The sequence below is a fragment of the Convolutriloba macropyga genome, chromosome 10 (assembly GCF_964194025.1).
Source record: "Convolutriloba macropyga chromosome 10, txConMacr16.3, whole genome shotgun sequence".
NCBI lineage: Eukaryota > Metazoa > Xenacoelomorpha > Acoela > Convolutidae > Convolutriloba > Convolutriloba macropyga.
Window position 1 is genome coordinate 30,080,424 of NC_134477.1, and position 24,252 is coordinate 30,104,675.

Below are 24,252 nucleotides of genomic sequence, written 5' to 3' on the forward strand. Positions count from 1 at the left end.
GAGTTTGTATTGGAGCGTGAGAGAAAAGCTGTGCGGGAACATTTCGATTAAAAATGACAAACGACTCTAGCTTCGACCCTTTTGAGTTCCTTGTGAATAACGAAACTGCCATTGAAGAATTTGTTAGCAAAAAGTTGGAGACTATGATTACAATTAAGTTTGGAATTTGCATTGAAGTAAGTTTCGTCAAGCCCTTAACAGACGATAGCACTGTCTGCTACTTCCACAGTCCAATGGAAAGTCTCTCAACAACTCTAACCACGGACGAATATTATTCGCACGTCGATAAACTTTTGTCTAAAATGAACGTTTTCTGCACGGCTGGTAGTGGCTGGGTAATTGAAAAATTAAACCTGGTTGAACTAAAAATTTCGAAATTTGCGCCTCTTCGGGCTGGTTCTTATATCGCTTCCCCGCCAGAACTTGAAAATCAACGCAAGTCAATTCTTAACATTAGAAACTGGAAAGACAATCTGTGCTTCCTTTACTTTGTGTTAGCTGCACTTTTTCCGGTAGAACAAAATCAGGACAGGCCTCAAAGTTATCGGCAACAGCTCAGCCGTTTTTTTTACAATCCACGAAAAATGCCAATAGCTTTAGCTGACATTCCAACGTCTGAAAAAAACAATCATTTGAAAATCAATGTATTCGCGTACGAACAAAAAAAGAAATACCTTTTTACTTAACAAAGTACAAAAATTCCGCGAAGCGGAAAATTTGCTTCTCCTATCTGAAGAGAACAATTGGCATTACTGTCTGATTAAAAACTTGGATCGTGTAATGAAAGTTTTGCTCCGATCTCCCGCCACTGCGAGGTCGAAGAACAATATAAGAAAGTTTTATGAGCGTTGTCTGCAGAGCATTGCACGAGAAAAAATAAAACTTCACAAATCTCTTTGTGCGCGCCATCAGCCGCAAGTTATTGAAATGCCCCAAGATGGCTCAACAGTAAAATTGAAAAACTGGCAAAAGACTTTCAAGTGTTCTTTTGTTGTGTATGCGGACTTAGCTCTTGATGTGCGCACGGATTCATTCGAATCCTTTGAGGAGCTTATTGAAAACGGCCTGAATAATGGACGTGCTTCAAGTTGTGTTATCGAAAATCAGTATCCCTGTAGTTTTGGTGTTGTTCTCGTTGACAGCAGAAATTCTGAGGTCACCATGGAAACGTTTTAGAGGCGAAGATTGTATTGCAGTTTTGATGGACACTCTGCGGAGCTGGAACAAATGGACGGAATCGGAACGACAACGCTTTCGATTTCTGAAACTATCGAATTCAAAAAAACGTGAGCTTATTGAACATTGGGCCAACCCCTGTTGCATTTGTCAAAAATGTTTTGAAATGGACGACGATAAGGTTATCCATCATTGTCATTTAACAGAAACAGTTTTTGGGGTGGCTCACAATGCGTGTAAATTGAAGGTTACCGTAGGGTAATTCCTCCCTGTTTTCTTCTACAACCTATCTCGTTATGATGCGCATCACATTGTCAAATACCTCAAGTTGAAGTAAAACGAAATTCTTTCGGCAATTTAAAGAACTGAGGAAACGTTTATTTCATTTTCGGTTCAAGTTCCGATACGTAGTTATATAAACAAATGTGGTGTTGAAAGAATTGTTCGGAACGAAATTGGATTTCTTGATAGTTTCAGCTTTATGGCTTCAGGTCTTGATTCTTTAGCGCAGACACTTCAAGATGATGATTTGAAGCTTCTCCGACACCATTTTCAAAGTTATTCCAATTCCGACTTCAGAAAAATTAGGAGTAAAGGTCTCTTTCCCTACTCCTATTTGAATTGTTTCGAAAAGTTTGATGAAATTGGTCTGCCCCCTTTCGGTGACGACTGGAGAAATACTTTAACAGGGAAGATAGATATTACGGAAGAGATGTACAGAAAAGCAGTTGACATGTATCATCTGTTCAAATGCAACTCTTTTGGCGACTATTACAATGCGTATTTGCAAACTGACGTTTTCCTACTTGCTGATATATTTGAATTGTTCCGATCTGTTTGTATTAAGGTATTCCGCTTGGATCCAGCTTACTTCTATAGTGCCCCCAATCTTAGCTGGGATGCGATGTTGGCAACCACCGAAGTTGAACTTGGGTTGTTATCGGATGTTGATATGCTTCTTTTCTGCGAAAAGGCGATAAGAGGGGGATTGAATGGAGTTGGGGCGCTTCGACATTTCCGGGCCAACAACAAAGATTTGCATAATTACAACAAGAGCGAGAAATCAGTGTACGGAGCGTTTTTTGACGTTACTTCTCTTTATGGAGGAATCATGAGGAAAAAGTTACCAAAAGATAGATATCAGTGGGCTGAGTTTTCAAATATTGAGGAACTCATCGACACCTATAAGAAAAACAATAGTTTGGGCTATTTTGTTGAAGTAGACCTGGATTACCCAGCATCAATTCATGACGACCACTCTGAATCCCATTAGCGCCTGAAAAACTAGTAATAACTGAGGAATGGTTGTCACCCTATAGTAAGAATTTTGCTGCGAACAGGACATCTGTTGCAACGTTAGTGGAGACGTTGTTTCCCAAGCAGCATTACGTCTGCCATATTGAAAACCTAATGTTCTATTTAGAGCAGGGGCTTCAAGTACTGGCTCTTTACCGCGTTCTTCAATTCAATCAATCAGACTGGCTGCGCCCTTATATAGAAAAAAATACGACTATGCGTAAACAGGCGGCAACAGCTTTTGAGAAAAATTTTTACAAACTGATGTCTAACGCATGTTTTGGTAAAACAATGGAGAATAAACGAAATAAAAAAAATATTCAATTTGTTTCTGAAGAAAGCAAAGCCTCGAAACTAACGTCGAAGCCAACCTTCAAATCTTTTCAAATTATTAGTGAGAACTTGTGCTCGGTATATTTATCTGTACCAAATTTAAAATGGGACAAACCAACGCCTGTTGGAGCAGCGATCCTGGATCTTTCAAAGCTTGCTCTATACAATTTTCATTATAACGAGATGAGACCTAGATATGGCAAGCGAATTTGTGTTACGTATAAAGACACTGACTCGCTTCTCTATCGCGTAGAAACTGAGGATCTCTACAGAGACATGCAAGATTTCAAGCACTTACTGGATCTTAGTGACTACCCAACTTCGCATCCTCTCTTTGATCCAACAAATAAAAAGGTTCCTTTAACAATGACGGATGAGTTAAACGGTGCAGTTTTAGAAGAAAGCGTAATCTTGCGGTCCAAAATGTACAGTATCAAATTTACGAGTGGTGTTAAGCAAAGTGCAAAACGTGTTCAAAAAGTCCTCTCTGCATCACGAGAAATACCTGGAATGTCTTCAAAGTTGTATCAACAGCCGCGCGCCAATGACAAGGATTCATTCATCCAATCATCAGATCGAAGTTACAACAACAAATAAAACGGCTCTAATGTGTTTCGATGACAAACGATTTATACTTGCAAATGGCGTAGATACACTTCCTTACGGACATTATAGCCTACAGCAGAATCCTCAATTTTTGCGCGAGCAGCTCAAGACCTAGCTCTGATGGTTGTGCTGATGTTGTTGACGATGACGACAGCTGCGACTCGACTGATGAAGAGGAGCAGTTTACCGAGTTTAGGGAACTGTCATCCTTTGATTTGGATTCGGTGTCCGGAAGTTCTCCATCAAGCTCCTCCTTTGGTTATGGTTATTTTACTTTGTTTTATTTGAATTATAGGTTTCTAATTTTGTTTTGTTTTAGCCCCGGGTTTTTTCCGCGAGAATATGATGAACAGGAGGCAGTAGTGAATTGGAGCGATCTCAGTGACCAAGACGATGATTGTCGTGAGATAGAGGGCTGGAGGAACCCTTTCATTCTTGATGAAGCCGAGGAGTGCAATGCACAGGATTGTTTATCGGTTCAAAGTGTTGTTGATGACGACGGGGATAATTGTGATGAGAGTTATTTTGAATCAGTGTCTCCCAAGCGATCGCGGATGATTGTTCAATACTCAGATTCAGAATAATTTTTGTGGGTTAAAATTTTATTACAGAAATTTCAAAGTATAGTTTGACTGCAGTTTGGTATTAAAATATCTTAGATTTAATTTGTTAATCAATCCAATATTTTTTACTGCTGTTTCAAGGGTTAGTTTTAACTGCTTCGTTGCCTTGAGGCGGTTGCTTGCGTTTCCGTAATAGGCATGCCCTACCTTTTCAAAAATTTTTAATGCTGCCTATATACAGTAGAGTCCACATAGGTTGGAGGAGGGAGATTGCGGGTGAGGGAAAGAAGCAGTCTCATGTATGGTATACTTAGCGGAGTTATCAGAGTAAAGCAAACCCAATCTTTTATAGAAATCTATAAGGAAACTCAATGGAATGTCGAGGCTATTCCAAATTAATATGTTAACAAATGATTTCAGTTTCTTTTTCCGTTGCCTGTCTATAGTAGATACAAATGAGCTTATTGCAACAAGCAGTATCCAGTGAGTTCCCTTTAGTTTAACAGGTGAAGTGTTAATTATCTGAAAACGTGGCCCCTTTTCTATTCTTGGGAAATTGTCCGCTGACCAGACACCTCCAAATGAAAATTTGAGCAGGCGAAAATTTCTCAATGTTTTTTAAGCTGACATTATCCATTGAATATTGTTTGGTTCTTGGAAACGTTCCTTTTTGCATCAATGAACACTTGACTGAAGCGTTCTCCAATCATAAAGAGCTCAACTGCTTCTGGAAGAGCCTCAGAGAACAATAATTTGAGAGTACTAGGTGCTCCTGTTAGTTCCGGGAATAATGTAAGGTTTTTTGATGCCTCCTGTGATGATGTCAAATCAAAAGTCACAATAAATTTGTTTGCAAAATCTTCTAGAGAAACTTTGTTTCCGCCATTTTTGAAGCCGAGTGCTGAGAGACTGTTGTGATACATACGAACATTGCTCTCGGTGTCTATTGGAGTGCCTGCTATTGGTAAACCGTTACCGCGTATAATTTCAATTCTTTTAAATCGTATTTATTGTACAAAAAAGGATTTGAGTTATTTGAACTTCTGAACTTGTCGTTTGCCACCATGTACAATGTCAGTCGCCTGATGGGTTCCGTACCAAATATGGACTCTTTGACAAAAGAATTTTGCCCCGACTGCATAAAACTCTTGCATAGGGATTCGATGTAAGGATATCTCGCTGTAGCTTTAAGCAATGCTCTCTCAATGGAAAGCCGAACAGACTCAGTTACGGTTATTTTGAGAACCAATAATGAAGATTTTTCTATAACTGCTGTGAACAACTGGTCAGCGTCATCGCCTAAGCTTATCAAGCTCAATTCGTTGCAAGCGCGATAAAGTTTAATTCCAATATCGACTTCCGGTATCATCAGTTTTTCACAGCTGAAAAAATCTACATAAAGGGATCCGTAAAGACTGGAGACATATTCTGCTTCCAAAGTAGATTTCATTCGTTTCTGAAGCCATTCAGATTTATTGGCATCAGAGGAGGGTTCCGGATCGTAACAGTAACCTTGACAGGCCGCCCATGTCTCCTTACTATCGCTGTTTGTTGTCAGCTCAGTCTCGAGAAATGCACGATGATTATAACTGTTGTTGCTGTCAGAGATCAGAATTTCATTAGCATATACTTCAACTTGAAAAAACAGACTATGGAGTGTGTTGTTAGCAAACACGACTTTGCTAGCATCATTTATTTTCACGCGATCTTTCCCTTCTGCTGTATAAATTGCTACTTGAAGCCCCAATTGTATGTAGTTAAGGTCCAGGCAATTGCGTTGGTCTCCACTGATTAAAAAGTCCAACGTGGGCCCTCTTGAACCCACTTGTGGGTAAATTTCTAGATCAAATCCACTCTCATAGTTAACTAGAACATTGGGTTTTTCAAAAAAATTAAGAGCTGTATGGATTACTGGATTTGCAATATCGTTTGCTAGGCTCGTAAACTCGGCCAATTTTAGTACCGTATGTTTGATAAAATATCTTTTCGACTGCGTTTGGGTTTTGTTTCTTTAGAAATGGTCGTACTCGCTCGTCGCTTTTGTGCCGAAGATGTTTTTATCTGCTGTTTGTTTGCTGATAAGAGTGTTTGTTTAGAATGACTCCCGCCATGGATTCGCCCGCCCGACGCGGCTGTTCTCCGCCCCCGCGCGTGCGGCGATCGCGTTCCTGCAACCGTGTCTGCTATGCTTTTAGAAAGTAATTTTTTAATAGAAGTTTTTGCTGCCGTTTTCAGCCACTTCTTTCCTGATATTATTTCTCAAATGTCAGGGATTGCAGCGCTCACCAAATTCCGTCCAACTGTATTAGCAAAAGGAAGCGCACACTTTCTCCAAAGTGGTAATGTGCATCGACCAATTCTCACCGCGATGGCGCCAAGGCCAGCGGCGCCTGAACCAAATTGCCTTGCGGGGCCGCCGTGTGTAACATAGTTGTCTTGATTTCTCGCAATTTGTGCGTCATAGTGTGCGTCCATTATTCAATATTGATTCGAAGCGACTGGTTTTACCGTCGGCTGTGGGAAGAATGATTTAATGAGGTAAAAATTGAAATTGTAGTGTTAGCCAACTGCGACCGTTTGATAGAAATGGCATTAATTGACCTGTCTCGTCGCGAATTGTTATGGTTATTGATTGAAATGATGACTTCACAACCGGTTTCCACTGCAGGTTGGAGAAAGAATGATGACATAAGACTGGTGTGTTTTCATTCTTGTTGGTAACTTTTGTTAGGGGTACGGATCTAAGAAGTGAACTGAGAGTGCTTCCCAGAATTTCATCTTGGATGAGATCACAGTAAACAAACATCGTATGTCGCCCACCGAGTAGGTCAATTGGATATTTAGGCTTGACTCCTAGTTTCAGGAGACTGGTTCCGAGAATGTTTTGAAGGTCTGTAGAAAGAAGTTCAATACTAGATGGACCTTTTGCTCTGTTTGATTCATCTCCCTCTGTTTGCTTTCCTTCGCTTGTGGCCGTTTGATAACCTTCTGTTAATAGGATACCGCTCATGTTGTCTGTGGACAATAGTTTTCGCTTTTGACTATGACTCGACACGCTCCATTTCATTGGCCAAAACTCTCGTTTACTTCCAAAGGATTTAGAAAAAATCTTTGTCATTAAGTGGTCAAGAGTTGGGTAATAGCCAGCTTCAATTTTGATTCTCAAGTTTCGAGCTTTTTGAAAATTTGTGGCTGCGTTGGTTGTTCCATGGTGACGGCGGCGACGACCTATTCCGACGTATAATTCGTCAGCACTTGTTGGTTCTATTGACTCGTCGTCGTCGTCGTCGTCGCTGTCGGCTGAATCTGAACTTTCATTTTGAAGTTGGTGAAGCTGTATAATTCCTTGCGTTATATTTTTGAATTTTGCTGGCCATGAGATTTCTACCAACGCCACTTGCCATTGACCGAATGTTTTGTTGAGGTCAATTGATCTGGGGAGCAAGTTGGTGAAAGATGACATTGTGTTTCCGGGACAGGTGTATGTGGAGGAATTGGAGATTAAATTTATCGAGAAACTATTCGAGTGTTCTACACTAACCATTTTTATTTTTCTGAAAATTTTGTCAGCTCAGATTTGTAAAATCTGCCGTAGATTTGTTCGATTGTCTCGTGGGAAACTACTCGATAGGTTGGAGGGTTGAGAGTGAGTATCTTATCTATTCTAAATATCTCATGACTGAATTGAATTTTGTAACCACGGTGAAATGTTTCGATGTTTCTTTTAATACGAACAGTTTCACCAACAGCAAAACGTGGTTTCTGGATCTTATCGTTCAGGTTGAGTTATACTAAATAGCTTGTATGTTGCTTTGTGACGCTCTTTGGTGCAAGCCCTGTTGTCCTGTTCACTCGGGCGTTTAATACAGTTACGAAGCTCTGCAAGTTGTCAATGTAAGTGCTGGTGTGGTTTTCGTTTAAATATTTATGTATTAATGATTTGATTGATCGGATTTTGCGTTCTGCAAGTGCACTCTTCTTTTCGTTTCTTGTTTGGTAAATGATTATGTCTTTTTGCTCACAAAGTTTTTTTAAATGAACCTAGAAATTCTTTACCATCATCAGTCCACACTTTTTCTGGTATTGTTTTGGATATCATGGTGACAAAAGCACGCCTCGTTGTTGAGGCGTACTTATCTTTCATCGGTTGAACCCGCAGAAAGCGACTCAATGTATCGACAGCCACTAATAGATAACGAGTATTCCTATTGTCGTTGGCTAGAGATTGCATATCAGCAAGATCTAGTGACCAGATTTCGTTCAACCGGTAGGATTGTACCTTAAGTCGTGGAAAACGGTGTCGCGTTTGTTTGAATTTGGTATATGTTGAGTTGTGTGTTAGGTAGTTCTCGACAGTCTGCCGTTTGAGTCCAGTTTCCTTGATTAATCTGTTAATGCTACCATATGCAGAGGGATGATTGATTTCCGTGAAAAATTTATGTACTTTTTGTAGGTCCTTGTTGTTTGAAAGTGCTGTTGATACAACTCTTTCGCGCTTGCATTTGGTGCAGGTAAAGTTATAGCTGTTGTATTCGTTTGCATTAAGCAGCCCAGAGCATTGATTATGGACCCAACCACATATCGTGCAGTAATAAAGGGGCTTGTTTTTTGTACTTTTTCGTAATTGTTTCTTGCAACTTCCACAATTGAGTTTCTTTGTTGGGCCTGGATTTTTCTCTACTCCGCCTAATATTAGAAGCAGTTTGATAAGTTGCGCTGATAAGATCTTCGAAACTTGGATGCAAACATGGAGAGCCATGTGGTGTTAGAGTCTCTTGTCAGCTTTGGGCTTACTGCTTTGGCGTTTGTGTTTGCAATCAGATGTTATGCAATCTTTAATTCCTTTATCAATTCAAGATCTCCAATGGAATTTTTTTTGTTGGATGCTGGATATTGATCAGCAATTCAAATAGATTGCTATCTGATTGAGGGCCTCCTCTTTTGCTTTGTATTCTTCCAGTCTGCTTGTCAACAGTTATTGTGTCTGAATTTTGCAATAGTTTGATAATTGTTTTGGATTTTTCAACTTTACCACTCGACATGCCAGCTGACAATAACTCTTCTACAATTTGTTTTGCCTCGCTTCCGTTCAGATTCGTCTGAAGATGCTCATTGTTTAGCATTTCACGAGGTTCCTGATCTGATTCCTGTTTTAAGTTCTTTTTGTTTAATGTAGCTGCAACGCTCAATTGGGCTGCAATATCAGATTCATTTGCCCTGCTGTCTGATAGTAAAACTTCTTTAACTGATGGGGACTCTTGTTTAATTGTGTTGCTTGCGTTTAGCAGCTCATTGTTTCATTTTCAAAATGACTCTGAATTGGCTCGTAGATCAACTTAACAAACTGCAGTCCTTGATTTGTTGCTAAAAGCTTTCGTTTCTGTTTGATTTTAACTTTCTTGTTGCACAGAACTGTAAGAAGGTTTTTGAATCTTTGTAATTTGTTCTCTTTACGTACACTGTTTGCTAATGAGACATTTCCCTGAACAATGTTATAAATACAATCCAGTAAAAATTTTATGAAATTATCATTTAGGTGAAGTATTGCGAAGCGCTTTAGAACAGGTTTGAAGTCTATAAGCAGTTTGAAAGTAGTCCGATGATGTGAAATATTCATCAAGTTAAAGTTTGTTCTGCGAGATTTCTGAGCAGTAAAATATTGTGTGAGGGTCTGTCAGTTTGGAACACAGCCGTAAATACTCACTGCACCTAGGATCCAGATCAATTAACAAATGACCAAAATGTTCCTTGGTTGCTAGTTTATAGGCCGATAAGACGAGCTTGCGGTTGCCCAGCTGACGGCCAAGTACATCAATTTGTAAGATATCTCTAGGATTCTTCTGCAAAAGCATATGAGTAACAATAAGGTCAATGGCTTTTGAGCTTCGGTTCTTTTGATATAAGTTATGCTTCAGTATTATTGCATGCTGGTTCTTGTGTCGACCAGAAATGACTAAATGCAAAAACTCCTCCTGCTGGCTTGCATCAGTGTAGACGTCGTCAAAAACTATCAGTAGGCGAGCTTTATCGGGAATAGAATTAATTTTTCTCCAGTCAAGTCCTTGATTAAAACTGATTCCTGTGCAAGTTATTGTGGAGTTCGTCATATATTTTTTGCCAATGTTGATAAACGTATATTATTTTGTCAAAGCAGCACAATTTTTTATGTTTAATGATGAGTTCGGCAACCAATCGAGTTTTGCCTGAGCCACTGTGTCCTACCACCATCATCAGCAAATGAGGATCAGTCACTATAACCTTATTCGTTTTGGAGTTGGAATTAAACAACCAATACTAAATGGTAGCAGCGACCAAATTTCAGGGCGTTCTGTTGAAAATTTTGTGATGAATAGAAAACAGAGACTAACTGCTATGGCACCGAGTAAAAGAAAAATGTGTAAACTGTAAAAGACTAATGATCTTTCTATGCTTCCACATAGCTTCCACGGTGGCCTTTCTTGTTCGTTCTGATCAAATAAAATTTTGGTTGCAAAATCCAACTGACAGTTTGGCAAGTCATCCCCCATTTCTAAATCGTAGCTCTGGGAGGTGGCTCTGGTGGCGGAATTTGGGCAGACTGTTGCGATATTGAAATAAAATATTCCAGTAACTTAGATGCTTCTACTAGCAGCTCTACTTCAGATATGAGATCAATTTCGGTTTGTACCAATACAAACTTTGGACCCACTTTTTTCCAAAACTGTTTTCTCAAAATAATTTCTCGTTTGACGCTTGTCTGAGATAAATGAAGAGAAGCAAGCTTAGAGATGCGCAGTGTGAATTTATCTGTATCGTAATTATTCATTCAAAAGGGAAGAGCTACAAAGTAGGACCAAAAAACCAGTTTGAACAAAATCCAAAGATAATTCCTGTAAGGTGTCCAAGAAGAAAGTGGCTTGGAATTTCCGACAACATGTATACATACCCAGGTCCTATATCATATTGTTCCTTCATAAAGCCGTAAGCATCATGAAAAGCAGCATGTGTTCTCAAGATCTTTGAAATTTTCAAATAGCCACGCAAATTACTGTCACCAGGTCCTATCAACCCACCATGCGGAGCCAATTTGTTAATTATTTGCAGATCGGATCAATAAATTTGTTATTTGTTTGGATCAATAAACATACAGACAGCTAAAAACGCGTTCTTTGTTCTTTCGTTCTTAGGAAACAATTTAGATACAATTTCAAAGTTGCTTAAAACTTTATTAATATCAGGAATAGTTATCATGAAAATGATTACGTAACAAACTGTTTAACAGAGTGCATTTACAGAAAATGATTTGCATAGAAGTTTTTCTTTTATCTGCTTTCTTTTGTTTGTTTTGATGACTCATCGGAATTCTCCTCGTATACGTCACAACTATCCTCTAATGGGGCATCCCAACATTCCCAGCATGTGCACTGTGCGCTGTTCTTTCCACATTGAACTTCCAAATAAACAGAGTGGTCAGTTCTGTAAATTGATCCCCACCCAGTCGCTAAAATATCAATATAGTCTTCCAAAGTCTGTTTAAATGGGGAGTCGGTACTCGCAAGGCTCTCAATTTTTGCCAAAATTCTCCTCTGATACTCTGTCATTCTTGCAGATTCCAATAGTCTATTCGGGCAAGATCGTTCAATTTCCCATACTATGTCCATTGCGCTGCAACGCTTAGGTGATATGTCCATTACTGTATCAGCGTTTCTTGTGAACTGCTCGAAGATATCTCCTCGTCTTGTAATATCTGATGAATTAAATCGCAAGAACTGCTCATTGAGGGTCTGGGAAGCGCTTGTTGGCGTAAAAATTCTGGCTTTGACCTCAAAGAGGACTTTACTCTCACGACGGATATAGGATTTAATAATCCTCTCCATGTGTTTTGGATTATCGTTTGAATAGACCAAAATGTGTTGGTGCTCAAATGGTATGTCATTACACCATCTGAATTGCTGCTGTGTCTTTTGTGGTTCATGGTTAACAACTGCAAACTGTCATTCCGTAAATTGGTCAATCCAATGTGCTAGTCCTTTCGGCTGATCTTGCGTGGTGAGGTTACCCTCTCTTTGATCAACTGAGATGGAATTAGGACTTGAGCGCTGTAAGCAATATATCGGAAGTTATCCGAGGTTTCTGGACTGTTTTTCATGGTTATTTTCGATAAATGCGAGAAGTTTACTTCTTCGTTGTTTTCATAGAGCGATTTGTTTAATTAGGTCTGATAAAAACCCAAAACTGAGATAGCTTTAATAAAAAAGACAAAAGTGAGATAGATTTGTTTGTTTGTGTTTGATAAATTATAATGGAATCCAAAAGGCAACGTAACCCAGGTGATTATGCGTTTACGCGAGTTACCATCTGGGCCATGTTGCCTTATTTAAGGTTTATTGTTTAATGATTTAAAAAGAAAACTTAGTTAGATTATGTATTATTTAAGAAAATATTGCATGACTATTCAGCGAATCGCTTACCGCAATCGTACTATAAGTTTGTATTACTCAGCTTTGCCTTTAGCGTGATTTGGTCTAAGTAGTTTTGGTATCCGTAGCTCGGCAATGTAGGCATGCTTCCAGCACTAAGCTGTATGATTTTGAAGTTGGTTCGAGACTGGGCTGGGAGGGATTCTAATTCTGTGCGGTAGACCACCCCAAATTTTACTACTCACATGATATACTATGTAAGGGCACGTGCTCTGTAACTGGGGGAGGGGGGAGCATAACGTCCAGGGGGGGGCACACAAACGGTTATTATATATGTAGGTTATAGTTTTAGACGAGTTCATAATAATACTTTTAAGTTCTTAGTTGCGCTCTATTTATCCTTCATCGCATATTAATGACGATTTGCAATGATTAATCAGTGATATCCCGATTATGTAATACTTTATTATCACACTAGGAAATGATAAGAACTCCCTCAGTGAAGAATGCAACCCTGAATACGGAAAACTAACTTTATCGTCCTGGGAAGCCTCCGGTGGAATGTAGAATCGCAAATTGGCAGCCATTTTCTCGTCCAGGTTATTGAACACTAAAGCAAAGCAGAACAAGGCGCGTTGGATGTCACCAAGAAAAACATGAAAAACCGTGCAGGTCTTAAATATATTTCGGATTTATTTTGTTCTGGATCCAATATACAACCTCCCCTCCCCCAGCTTAGTGAGCTAGAAACTTTACATCAATAGGTGGACGTCAGTTCTATTATGTGGTAGAGTATTTCATAAACCTGTAACCTAATTGTTGCCATAAACATATTAAGAAAAAATCTCCGCTGTTTATAAGTCATTTCAGATTGAACTATTGTTTCAAACAAATCACTTTTTGATACGACAACCGTAGAACTCCCCAAGAACCCAACTAGATCTAAGTCTCATTTTATGTCCAAATACCCGCTAAGGGTTGAACAGTTCAAACTTCCATCCAACGATAACAGGGAAAGTGCTTAGAAATTATCAGGATGCAGGCCTCTAAAAAAACTAGATGGGTTGGGAAAACCATTTAGAAAGAAACCATTTCAAGAAACTAAAAAAACAGTAAAAATCAAAGTCCAATTTACGCATGTGAACAAAAAACCACTAACGAGAAAGCAATTTTTTTTCAAACATCGCTTTCTTCAAAAATAAGTGAAAAACTACTTGCTTTTTCGCTCTACTTCATATTTTGGATTGACCAAAATAACTACTGTAAATTGTCTTCAAAAAACATAGCTGGCAAATTGCCGGATAATAGCCGCCGTTGACCCGCTTGACGCACATTGGGATTGAAACAGAAAAAAATAAAGAGATAGAAATTGCCAAACTTCGAAGTGTGAAAGTGTTCTTATTTGGTGTGTAAACTCTGCATATTCGGTTGGATCCTAAAATTACACTTAACTTCGCTTCTAAACTGAAGGCTAAAAAGCGCAATACCCATTTCAGCTACACTCTAATGAACTTCGATATCCTAATTTTAAATGACCGGGCTGTATCGGTTTATCCCGCTTCTTCATTTTGATCTTTTGACATTCACCGCATTCACCATATTGCAAAATTAAATCCAAAATCCATTCAGTTGAAACACCGAGTGAAGTAAGTCAGAAGTCAAAGGTGAAGATCGTGACTTATGTAAAACGAAAAAGGTGATCAAAAGATAAAGCGAATTAGGAAAATTCAAAGAAATTTTATTGACTAAACAAAAGACTAGACCTAGAGCGGACTATGAGTGAATTGGAAAAAACTATTTCCTAAAAAATCAGATAAAAAAAAACGGAAAACCGAAGTTAAAATGCCAGCGAGAGGAAAACTTGGTTCATGCAAAAAAATAGACCTAAAATGAACTATGACTGCATTGGTAAAAACCATTAAGAAAAAAATCATATCCAAAAAAATCGAAAAACAGTAAAAAAAAATCAAAGTGAAATTGCCCCGCATGTGAAAAAAATCATTAGCGAGAAAGCGAATTTTTTTCAAACATCGCTTTCTTCAAAAATGAAAGCAAAAACTACTCAATTTTTTGCTCTACTTGATATTTCGGATTGACCAAAATAACTACTGTAAATTGACTTCAAAGAACATAGCTCCCAAATTGCAGAAAAATAGCCACCGATGACGCACTTTGGGATTGAAACAGAAAAAGAAAAAATAAAAAGATAGAAATTGCCAAACTTCGAAGTGTGAAAGTGTTCCTATTTGGTGTGTAAACTCTGCATATTCGGTTGGATACTAAAAATACACTTAACTTCGCTTCTAAACTGAAGGCTAATAAGCGCAATACCCATTTCAGCTACACTCTAATGAACTTCGATATCCTAATTTTAAATGACCGGGCTGTATCGGTTTATCCCGCTTCTTCATTTTGATCTTTTGACATTCACCGCATTCACCATACTGCGAAATTAAACCCAAAATCCATTCAATTGAAACAGCGAGTGAAGTAAGTCAGAAGTCAAACGTGAAAATCGTGACTTATGTAAAACGAAAAAGGTGATCAAAAGATAAAGCGAATTAGGAAAATTCAAAGAACTTTCATTGACAAAACAAAAGACTAGACCTAGAGCGGACTATGAGTGATTTGGAAAAACCATTTCCTAAAAAATCAGATAAAAAAAACGGAAAACCAAAGTTAAAATGCCAGCGAGAGGAAAATTTGGTTCATGCAAAAAATAGGCCTAAAATGAACTATGACTGCATTGGTAAAAACCATTAAGAAAATCATATCCAAAAAAATCGAACAGTAAAAAAAATCAAAGTGAAATTGCCCCGCATGTGAACAAAATCACTAGCGAGACAGCGAATTTTTTTTTTCAAACATCGCTTTCAAAAATGACAAAAAAACTATTTAATTTTTCGCTCTACTTGATATTTCGGATTGACCAAAATAACTACTGTAAATTGACCTCAAAGAACATAGCTCGCAAATTGCCGGAAAATAGCTACCGTTGACGCACTTTGGGAATGAAACAGAAAAAGAAAAAATAAGGAGATAGAAATTGCCAAACTTCGAAGTGTTAAAGTTCCTATTTCGTGTGTAAACTCTGCGTATTCGGTTGGATCATTAAACTACACTTAACTTCGCTTCTAAACTGAAGGCTAATAAGCGCAATACCCATTTCAGCTACACTCTAATGAACTTCGATATCCTAATGTTAAATGACCGGGCTGTATCGATTTATCCCGCTTCTTCATTTTGATCTTTTGACATTCACCGCATTCACTATATTGCGAAATTAAAACCAAAATCCATTCAGTTGAAACAGCGAGTGAAGTAAGTCAGAAGTCAAACGTGAAAATCGTGACTTATGTATAACGAAAAAGGTGATCAAAAGATAAAGCGAATTAGGAAAATTCAAAGAACTTTTATTGACTAAACAGAAAACTAGACCTAGAGCGGACTATGAGTGAATTGGAAAAACCATTTCCTAAAAATCAGATAAAAAAACGGAAAACCAAAGTTAAATGCCAGCGAGAGGAAAAGTTGGTTCATGCAAAAAATAGGACTAAAATGAACTGACTGCATTGGTAAAAACCATTAAGAAAAAAATCATATCGAAAAAATCGAAAAACATTAAAAAAAATCGAAGTGAAATTGCCCCGCATGTGAAAATCACTAGCGAGAAAGCGAACTTTTTTCAAACATAGCTTTCTTCAAAAATGAAAGAAAAAACTAATTTTTCGCTCTACTTGATATTTCGGATTGACCAAAATAACTACTGTAAATTGACTTCAAAGAACATAGCTCGGAAATTGCCGGAAAATAGCCACCGTTGACGCATTTTTGGATTGAAACAGAAAAAGAAAAATTAAAGATATAGAAATTGCCAAACTTCGAAGTTTGAAAGTATTCTTATTTGGTGTGTAAACTCAGCATATTCGGTTGAATCCTAAAATTACACTTAATTCCGCTTCTAAACTGAAGGCTGTTAAGCAAAAAACTAATGACAGCCAGCAATCGCTTTAAAGAGCTTTGATAACCAAATAGATTATGCCTCAAAGACCGAGCTATATATGTTTATCCCGTTTCTTTTGATTTTTGCTCGTTTGACTTTAATCGTATTCACTATATTAAGTAATTCAACACGTGAAAAAAATTAAAATACATTCATTTGAAAACGGGCAACCACAAAACATTAATGATGTTGTAATAAAAACAATGTCTAGGTTATTTAAATCATTAAGCGCCCTTTCTTGTCTCAAAAATACACCTATCCATTATTAAAACATGTGTATGAACTTCTAAAACAAGCAGTTAAAAATTCAGAAAGAACGGCAAAAACAGAGGCGTAAACTCCGGAAGTGAAAAATCATATTGGGCATATTTCCGAAAAAAAACAGCGGCCATTGCCGCGTTTGATGCTCATCTGGATCGAAACAGAAAAAAAAAGAAGAAATAAATTGACCGAAGTTTCTTGTTTTTTTTTCAGTGTCAAAAAAGGTTCTAATTTGAAGTGCAGTTTCAGTTAGATTCTAAAATTCTACTTAAAACAGCTTCTAAACAGAGCTAATAAGCTTAATAACCATATCTGCTAGCAAACCCTAATGAACTCAGATAACCTAAACCTCAAAATCTTGATGATCGGGCTCTATCGATTTATCCGCTGCTTCTGATTTTGCTCTTTTGACGTTGACAGTATTCACGACATTGCGTAATTAAATGCGTAAAAGACTTTAAAATTCATTCAAATGAAACAGTGAGTGAAGTAAGTCATAAATTAAGCGTGAAAATCGTGACTTATGGAAAACGAAGATGGTGACCAAAAGGTAAAGCGAATTTTAAAAACATAGCAGGACAAAATTAAAAAATAAAAAATCAACGTTAAAATGCAGTATGTGAACAAAAAAACAACTAGTGAGAAAAGGAAGTTTTAAAAAAACTAGGCCTAGAATGAACTATGAAAGGATTGGGAAAACCAATAAGAAAAAAATGCGATCAAAAAATCGAAAACAGTAAAAATCAAAGTGAAATTGCTGCATGTGAAACAAAATTAGCGAGAAAGCGAATTTTCGTTCAAACACCGCCGTTTTTTCACTCAACTTTAAATTTAAAAGGAAAAAGCGGCTCGCTTTTTCTCTCCACTTCCATTTTCGGCGTTACAAAAATCACTACTCCAATTTGACTTCAAAAATCTTGAAACAGTGAAGAGATCTTGGAAAAAACATAGCCGGAAGATTTTCGGAAACAACTCGAACTGGAAAACCACTTAAACGCCATCCAAATAATTACCAGACAACCCGTTCCTCCACTAATTTATGATTATCTTGAAACAAAACCAAATCTGTTAAAATATGTTAAAAAAATCTGATCAAATTTTGTCATAAATTGAGATCCCGAAAAAGTATCTCTGCCAAAAATACTTCATACAAACAACTAGTACCTACTATAACCACATGAGAATTTTTTGATGCCAAACCAAGAAAAAATAAGCTCCTACAAACAACTTGGACTAAAAAACTGGAAAAAGTTAAAAAAATGTTTAATATTACAAAAGCAAATAAATCCAAAGAAAAATTTCCTTCAGCCAATAGGGTATCCAGATGCTCGCAAAACAATAGGCAAGTCATAATAGGCTAATAAACTTGTCTAAACAACATGAAAAAAAGAAAAATTGCCAAAAAATTAAGAAAGTTTCAATTTTTGCCATTTTTTGTCATATTTCTCTACATAAAAATGCATTATGTCCACAAAAGTGTAACCACTTGTTATCTAATAATTGCTCCATTAATAGGGGTCTTGTCAACACCCATTTGAGGCAGTAAAAAAATCGTCAAAAGAAGCAAAAAATAGCCCAAAATCAGCAAAATACATGAAAAACCTCCGAATTTGCATAAATTTTATATGAATTTCCAGAAACCTTCAAAACCAGCCAAAAATTATATCAAAAGAATAACCAAACCTCTTATCCAAAACAATTGCTTTAAACTTCCGCACGTGAACAAAAAATTTCGCTCGCTAACAGAAATTTTTTCACACCTCAATCTCAATTTCTCGCTCTCTAGAAAAGAGCGATATGAACAAAAAACCACTCTCTTTTCGCTCCACTCTTCATTTTTTTCATTACTCCAAATTTTTTCACGTGTTTCATTTCCTGCTTCAAAATTCACTCCAATAAAATTGATTTAAAAAAGGACTTCTCCAATACTCCTCTTCGAGTCGTAATAAAAAAGACCGCGCCCCAATACAATTCAAATTCTTTGAATTGCAACAAATAAAAAAATTGGATAAAAAAGCCAACAGGGTTAATATGATTGCTAAAAACTTCGTTTGAGAGCAATTAACCCCCATATTGTCAACTAATTGACGGAACACTACCTGATAGCCAAACCTACATAGTCAAAGAAAAGACATTCTCATCCAAAGTTCAATTGATTTCTTAATCCATTAAATTTGCCGCGCCAGGAAGTGCCAAAATGTGATATAATTTGGTAGTGGGTGCATACTATTTACACCCAGAGACACACTCACCATATTCTTACCAAAATGATTTAATATGTACAGACACGTTATCTGTAAGTGAGGGTGCATAACGCACTGGGTGCACAAAAGGAAAAGATCGGAACAATGATAACCTAACGCACATTGATTTGATGACTGCGCTTTATTGACTTATCCCGTTTCTTTTCATTTTGCTCTTTTGACATTGACCGTATTGACGCTATTGCGTAATTCAATGAGTAAAAAAAACCGTTAATATTCTCTAACAATTGCAATGCCTGAATAACTGTTCTCAACAAAACATCGGAAACAAAATCTGCTGATTCATTAACCTGTTGATTAACAAACCTGCTGATTCATTACCCTGCTGATGCATTAATTGGTTAACATTTTTAAGCGACAACAGGAAAAATAACATTAGAAGTCGTCTAACGGACAAAAACTGATATAGTATCTATTAAAATTTACTTGTAGTTTCACTTCCAAAATTATTGTCAAGATTTACTAATACCCTGTAATACATTTACTTTGCATTACAATATTACCAACTGACAGACAATCTAACGAATTGGGTTTATAAACAGAAAACATGATAGGGAAAGAAGTGACAAAGTACAAAACTGAACAAAATATTCTGTCAAATTATCTACAATGCCAAAATGCAAAATCGAAAACATTTTGCCAGAAAAAATCTATAACATCTTCTGGTACGCCAGTACCAAACTCAACACTTGTCGGAGAAACATTAAAGAACAATTAAAAAATGCAGGGATCAGAAAAAATTGAAGAAACCGAAATTCAAAATTTTTAAAATTTATTTCAGAAAAAGTGCTATGTCTAGCAATCAAGTGTCACATAATAGAAGCAAAAACTCAAATTAAAAATAGAACAAGAACATAGCTGGCAGATTGCCAGAAAATAGCCACAGTAGCTTCGTAGATCTGCAGTCTCAAAAAACAGTAAAAAAGACACCAAAAAAATTCGACTTTTCATTGAAGGCTGATATGTTATATTGTGATTGAAAATCTGTATAAGTTTTTGCTGCCTCTATTAGCTGCTCTCTAATAACCTTCTTTTAGAGTGACAAACACCCATTTGACCTTACCTCTTTGAATTAAAGTAAATAAAAGTCAAATACAAAGTGAGGAAGTCATTATTGAGAGTGAGGTAAGTCACGTGAGACCAAAAAATTAATCACGCGAATGAACAAAAAACTCGCTCCACTAAGAGCGAAAAATGACGTCACACACGCACTTCAGTTGAAATTGCATGAACGAATGAACAAGAAGCAGATTTGAAGTGGTTGTGACGTCTTATGGTCGTAACAAAAATCGCGACGACGAAATAAAAAAAAACAAGAGAAGGCCAATAATAGCCACAGCTATCACTGTGCGGCTATTAAAAACTACATCAGCAAGAGTAAACTTAGAGTAAATTGACAAAAAAACAAGAAAAATAAAAACTGGTAAAAAATTTGTCCAAATTTATTCAATTGTAATCAACAAAAATAATTCAGAAAAAATCAATCAATTTGAAAGACCACCAAAACTACTTTAATAACTAATTTCAACCATACAACTCCCAACAAGGCGAAAAATCGATGCAAAAACTGCTAAAAACTGCTAAAAAGAAGTATACAGCAACTGCTAAAAAGAAGTATACAGAAACTGCTAAAAAATGTTAAAAAATATCTGAAAAAAAGTGTAATATTCGCCTCAAATTGTCAAAAAAATTTCTTAACACAATAGTACTGGTTTATATAATTGTGAGAAGGACCTTTAAGAGAAAAAATTGGAGTACAAACTTAAGAAACTGCTTCAAAAAAGCCCAACATGATCAAAAAATTTCGCTCACTATTCAAAAATTTGTTCACACCTTTTCTTGCTCTCTCACAAAAATGACATGAATAGAAAACCAATCAGTCTTCTTCCTGCTCTTCCATTTGTCAAACGCTTGATTTGATTTTGACCCGAATTTTTAGTTTTCACGTTCGACATTATTTTTACATCCTGCAAAGGGAGAAAATGCAAAGAACCCGAAAAAAATAAGAAATTAAGAAAAAAAGAGACAGATATTGGTCAAAGTTTGCTTAATTTTACTCAATTTAACTATACAAAATCAATAACAATTACATCGAAAGCCAATCAAAAAACTAAAACGGCTAATTTGAGCTAATTATTGATAAAAAACATAGCCGGAAGACTTCCGGAAACGAATCGCAGTAGAAAATTGACTACTCTAGCTAACACAATGAACCTTCTAATAGATTAAGCGAATCAATTGGAAACAAACAAATTGGACACAGAAAACAGACAATAACAGGGAAATTAACAATGGAAAAGTAATTGACAACAAAATCTGACAACAAATTTCATTACAAATTGCGGCTCCAAAACAACTACTGGCAAAACCTTCCGACACAGTTAATTGTCATTCAAAAAACGAAATTCAATTGACAGAAAAGGCATTCATATATAATAAAAAAATAGTCCCTATAGGGAAAATCGAGAAAATGAAGGACATTGTCGAAGAAAAAGATATTTTTCAACAAACATATCCAAAATATTAAAATGCTATCTCTATCAACTATTTAACAATACAATTTTATTACTTCTTCTGTTTAGGTACTTAACTACCCAACATCTGGCAACAACTAATTGAAGAACAGAAAATCCAAAGAACCCGAAAAAAATAAATTAAAAAAGGGAGACAGATATTGGTCAAAATTTGCTTAATTTTACTCAATTTAACTACACAAAATCAATAACAATTATATTGAAAGCCAACCAAAAAACTAAAACAGCTAATTTGAGCCACAGAAGTTCCCAAATGCTATAAAAATTTGAACAAGAAACAAAAACTGCTAAAGAGCCTACAACATGGCAAATGGTAAAAATAGCTCAAAATTGGATCTAAGACATCATATTTTAATTCAGATGGTCAAAAAACTTTCAAACGCACTATAACTAGTTTGGGTGAGTGACAGAAACATCATTGATTGCAAAAATTGGAGTTTAAATTAAAAAGCTGCTTTAAAAATGCCTCTTACCGAAAAATATTTTTTACACCTATTTATCTCGGTGTCTAAAAAATATAACAAGAACAGAAAACCACTCTCTTCTCTCTGCTCTTCAGCGATTTGACCTAAAAGCTTTGTTTTCACCCATTTCACTCCCTGTTTCAAATACACTCAAACAAAAATTACCGTTCAAAAAAAGACGCTCCATCAATCCTTCTCTTCGAGTCGTGAAAAAGACAGTGCACCAATACAATCTAAATAATTTCGATTGTAGATAAGGAGAGCGCATAAATAATAGCCGCCGAAAGGCTTTGTTTATTATCTAAAATACGTTTTTGTGCAATCAATTTCGGAACATGCAGTGTAATCGGAGTGTTTCTAATCAACAATTCAGGCACTGTAAACCGACCTTTCATCTCAGCAAGGGTTTTCTCAACTGATGTGGATTTCAACTTCTTCGCTGCTACAACTATCATCCCATGTTGTGAACAGTTAGCGTCTTCGTCCTCTGAATTGTCGGCATGTCTAAAAAAATGCATTTTTGAAGCTGGCTGATGATTAATCCGAGCTATCAAAAGTGAAAAATTTTTTCAATCCCTTTACAAAAAACTACGGTAACCAGTATGTTGCAATGATAGCGGGTAGATTGCCTGTATAACCATATAAGAGACTAGCTAGACTTATATAGTTATCAACAGACACGGCATCAACTTGATATATACACTCCAACAAATTTGAGCACATAATATACCTATTAAATCGACTGAGCCCTATGCCTTTAAAAAACCCAGCAATAAACAAAAATACTTCATTGATAAATAGAATTTGTTTCCTTTCAATTCGAACATGTAAATTTCACGAATAAAACCAAAAGTTAAACATTAATCTGATAAACGGCATCATTCAAATCATTTAGTAGCATTTCCAAAAATATGGATACTTCATGTTTCTTGTTTGGCTGTTCGTTTTAAAACGAAGAAGTAAGACAAATAAATGGCCCCAACTTTCCTCTAAAATGACGCATTCTCAAAAAATTCTGTTAATTTAGGCTTATCTCCTAATTTTCAAACCCTTCACCTTAAACTATCTGTCGCCATGTTTTGTTTTGTTTTTATTTCCGCAAAAAAGTGGTTTCGTTCTTCTGTTCCATTCATTTTGCAAACGACTTGCTCTTTTCTTAAAAAGCTACTGATGTTCCTCAGTGCATCAAGTATGTATACTTTATAAAGTATGCAACTTTATAATAATTAAAAATTATGCAACAGATAGGCACGTACCTTTCGATATTTTTTGGCCTTTATTACAAAGAGCAAAGAGAAACAACCTACACTTGACCTTTTGTTCCTGCTTCATTCTTTGGTTATATGTTTCCCGGTTTTTGCAATTTAACTAAACTATTTTGTTATAGTCAGCATATATTTATGAGAATACATTTCGATGCATGGTGGGATTTCAGATTGGAAAGTTTGCTTACCGCCTTTTCCAGTTAGTACACTGGCAAAAAGTAACATTCTGATTAATGCCAGTGTACTATGGAACTGAAGCCTATAGAACGGATAGTAATAACGTAAAAGGAAGTGAAGTATTCCGCACTACGCATCCAGTTTTATCGGTTTATCTTGTATTCTCTTTCACTTTACAGCCTTTATTGCTTAAAATTCAGGTTGCGCTACGCAGTTACGCCTCTCTGAAAGCACTAAGATTTAAATGATAGAACAATGATAGTGGCCTGTAGTAGTCAAACTGATTTAAGACATAATATTGAAAAAACTAAATGATAGCTAACAGGATACAAAATCTGATTGAGATAATGAAAACTAGCCGGCACACTACAGAAATCACTCGATAGTATACTCTAATTCGGCCTCAACTTCTAGTCTCCTTAAACAAAACAATATTGAAAAAATCAAACAACGATTTGAATACAAAACCTTGAACCAAAGATATAGAAAGCGAGGAAAGAACAGTTCTCAAACTAAAATCTTACAAAATACTTTTTATATGATGCAACCCCAAAAATTACTTTAAATAGTATTCCTAATCTGGGGTCAAGTTCCGTGCGGCTCAATTTTGTTTGAGATAATTTCCAATATACTGTAGGAGCAGTCCAAACACATCAAAAATTTGACAAAATTGGGCCCGAAAATGATCAAAAAGTATATGGAAAAAGGAAAAATAATTAAAATAAACAACACCAATTGTCCAAATAAAAACGGACGAAAGAACAACACAGGCAAAGCATCAGAAGCAGTAAAATAGAAAGAATATCAATTGAAGGCTCAAAGTCTAAAATAAGTTCAGAAACATTTTGAACGGTTTTTCAACTCGATAACAAATGCTACAAAAACCAATTTTGCAAAAAATTTTTAAAAAA

The 24,252-nt window shown here is 36.4% G+C and overlaps 1 protein-coding gene across 4 annotated transcripts in view; it reads right to left on the bottom strand.

Annotated features, from left to right (window-relative positions):
* LOC142347860 (putative E3 ubiquitin-protein ligase DTX2) overlaps nucleotides 1-24,252 on the bottom strand; it is a 346,790-nt gene that overhangs the window by 40,407 nt on the left and 282,131 nt on the right. For all 4 annotated transcript variants that reach the window (XM_075399000.1, XM_075398999.1, XM_075398997.1 and 1 more), the window contains 2 exons: nucleotides 22,288-22,403; nucleotides 12,907-12,983 (listed from right to left, as the gene is read on the bottom strand). In XM_075399000.1, coding sequence (XP_075255115.1) covers nucleotides 12,907-12,983; nucleotides 22,288-22,403 — 193 coding nt within the window. The remainder of the gene's footprint in view (nucleotides 1-12,906; nucleotides 12,984-22,287; nucleotides 22,404-24,252) is intronic.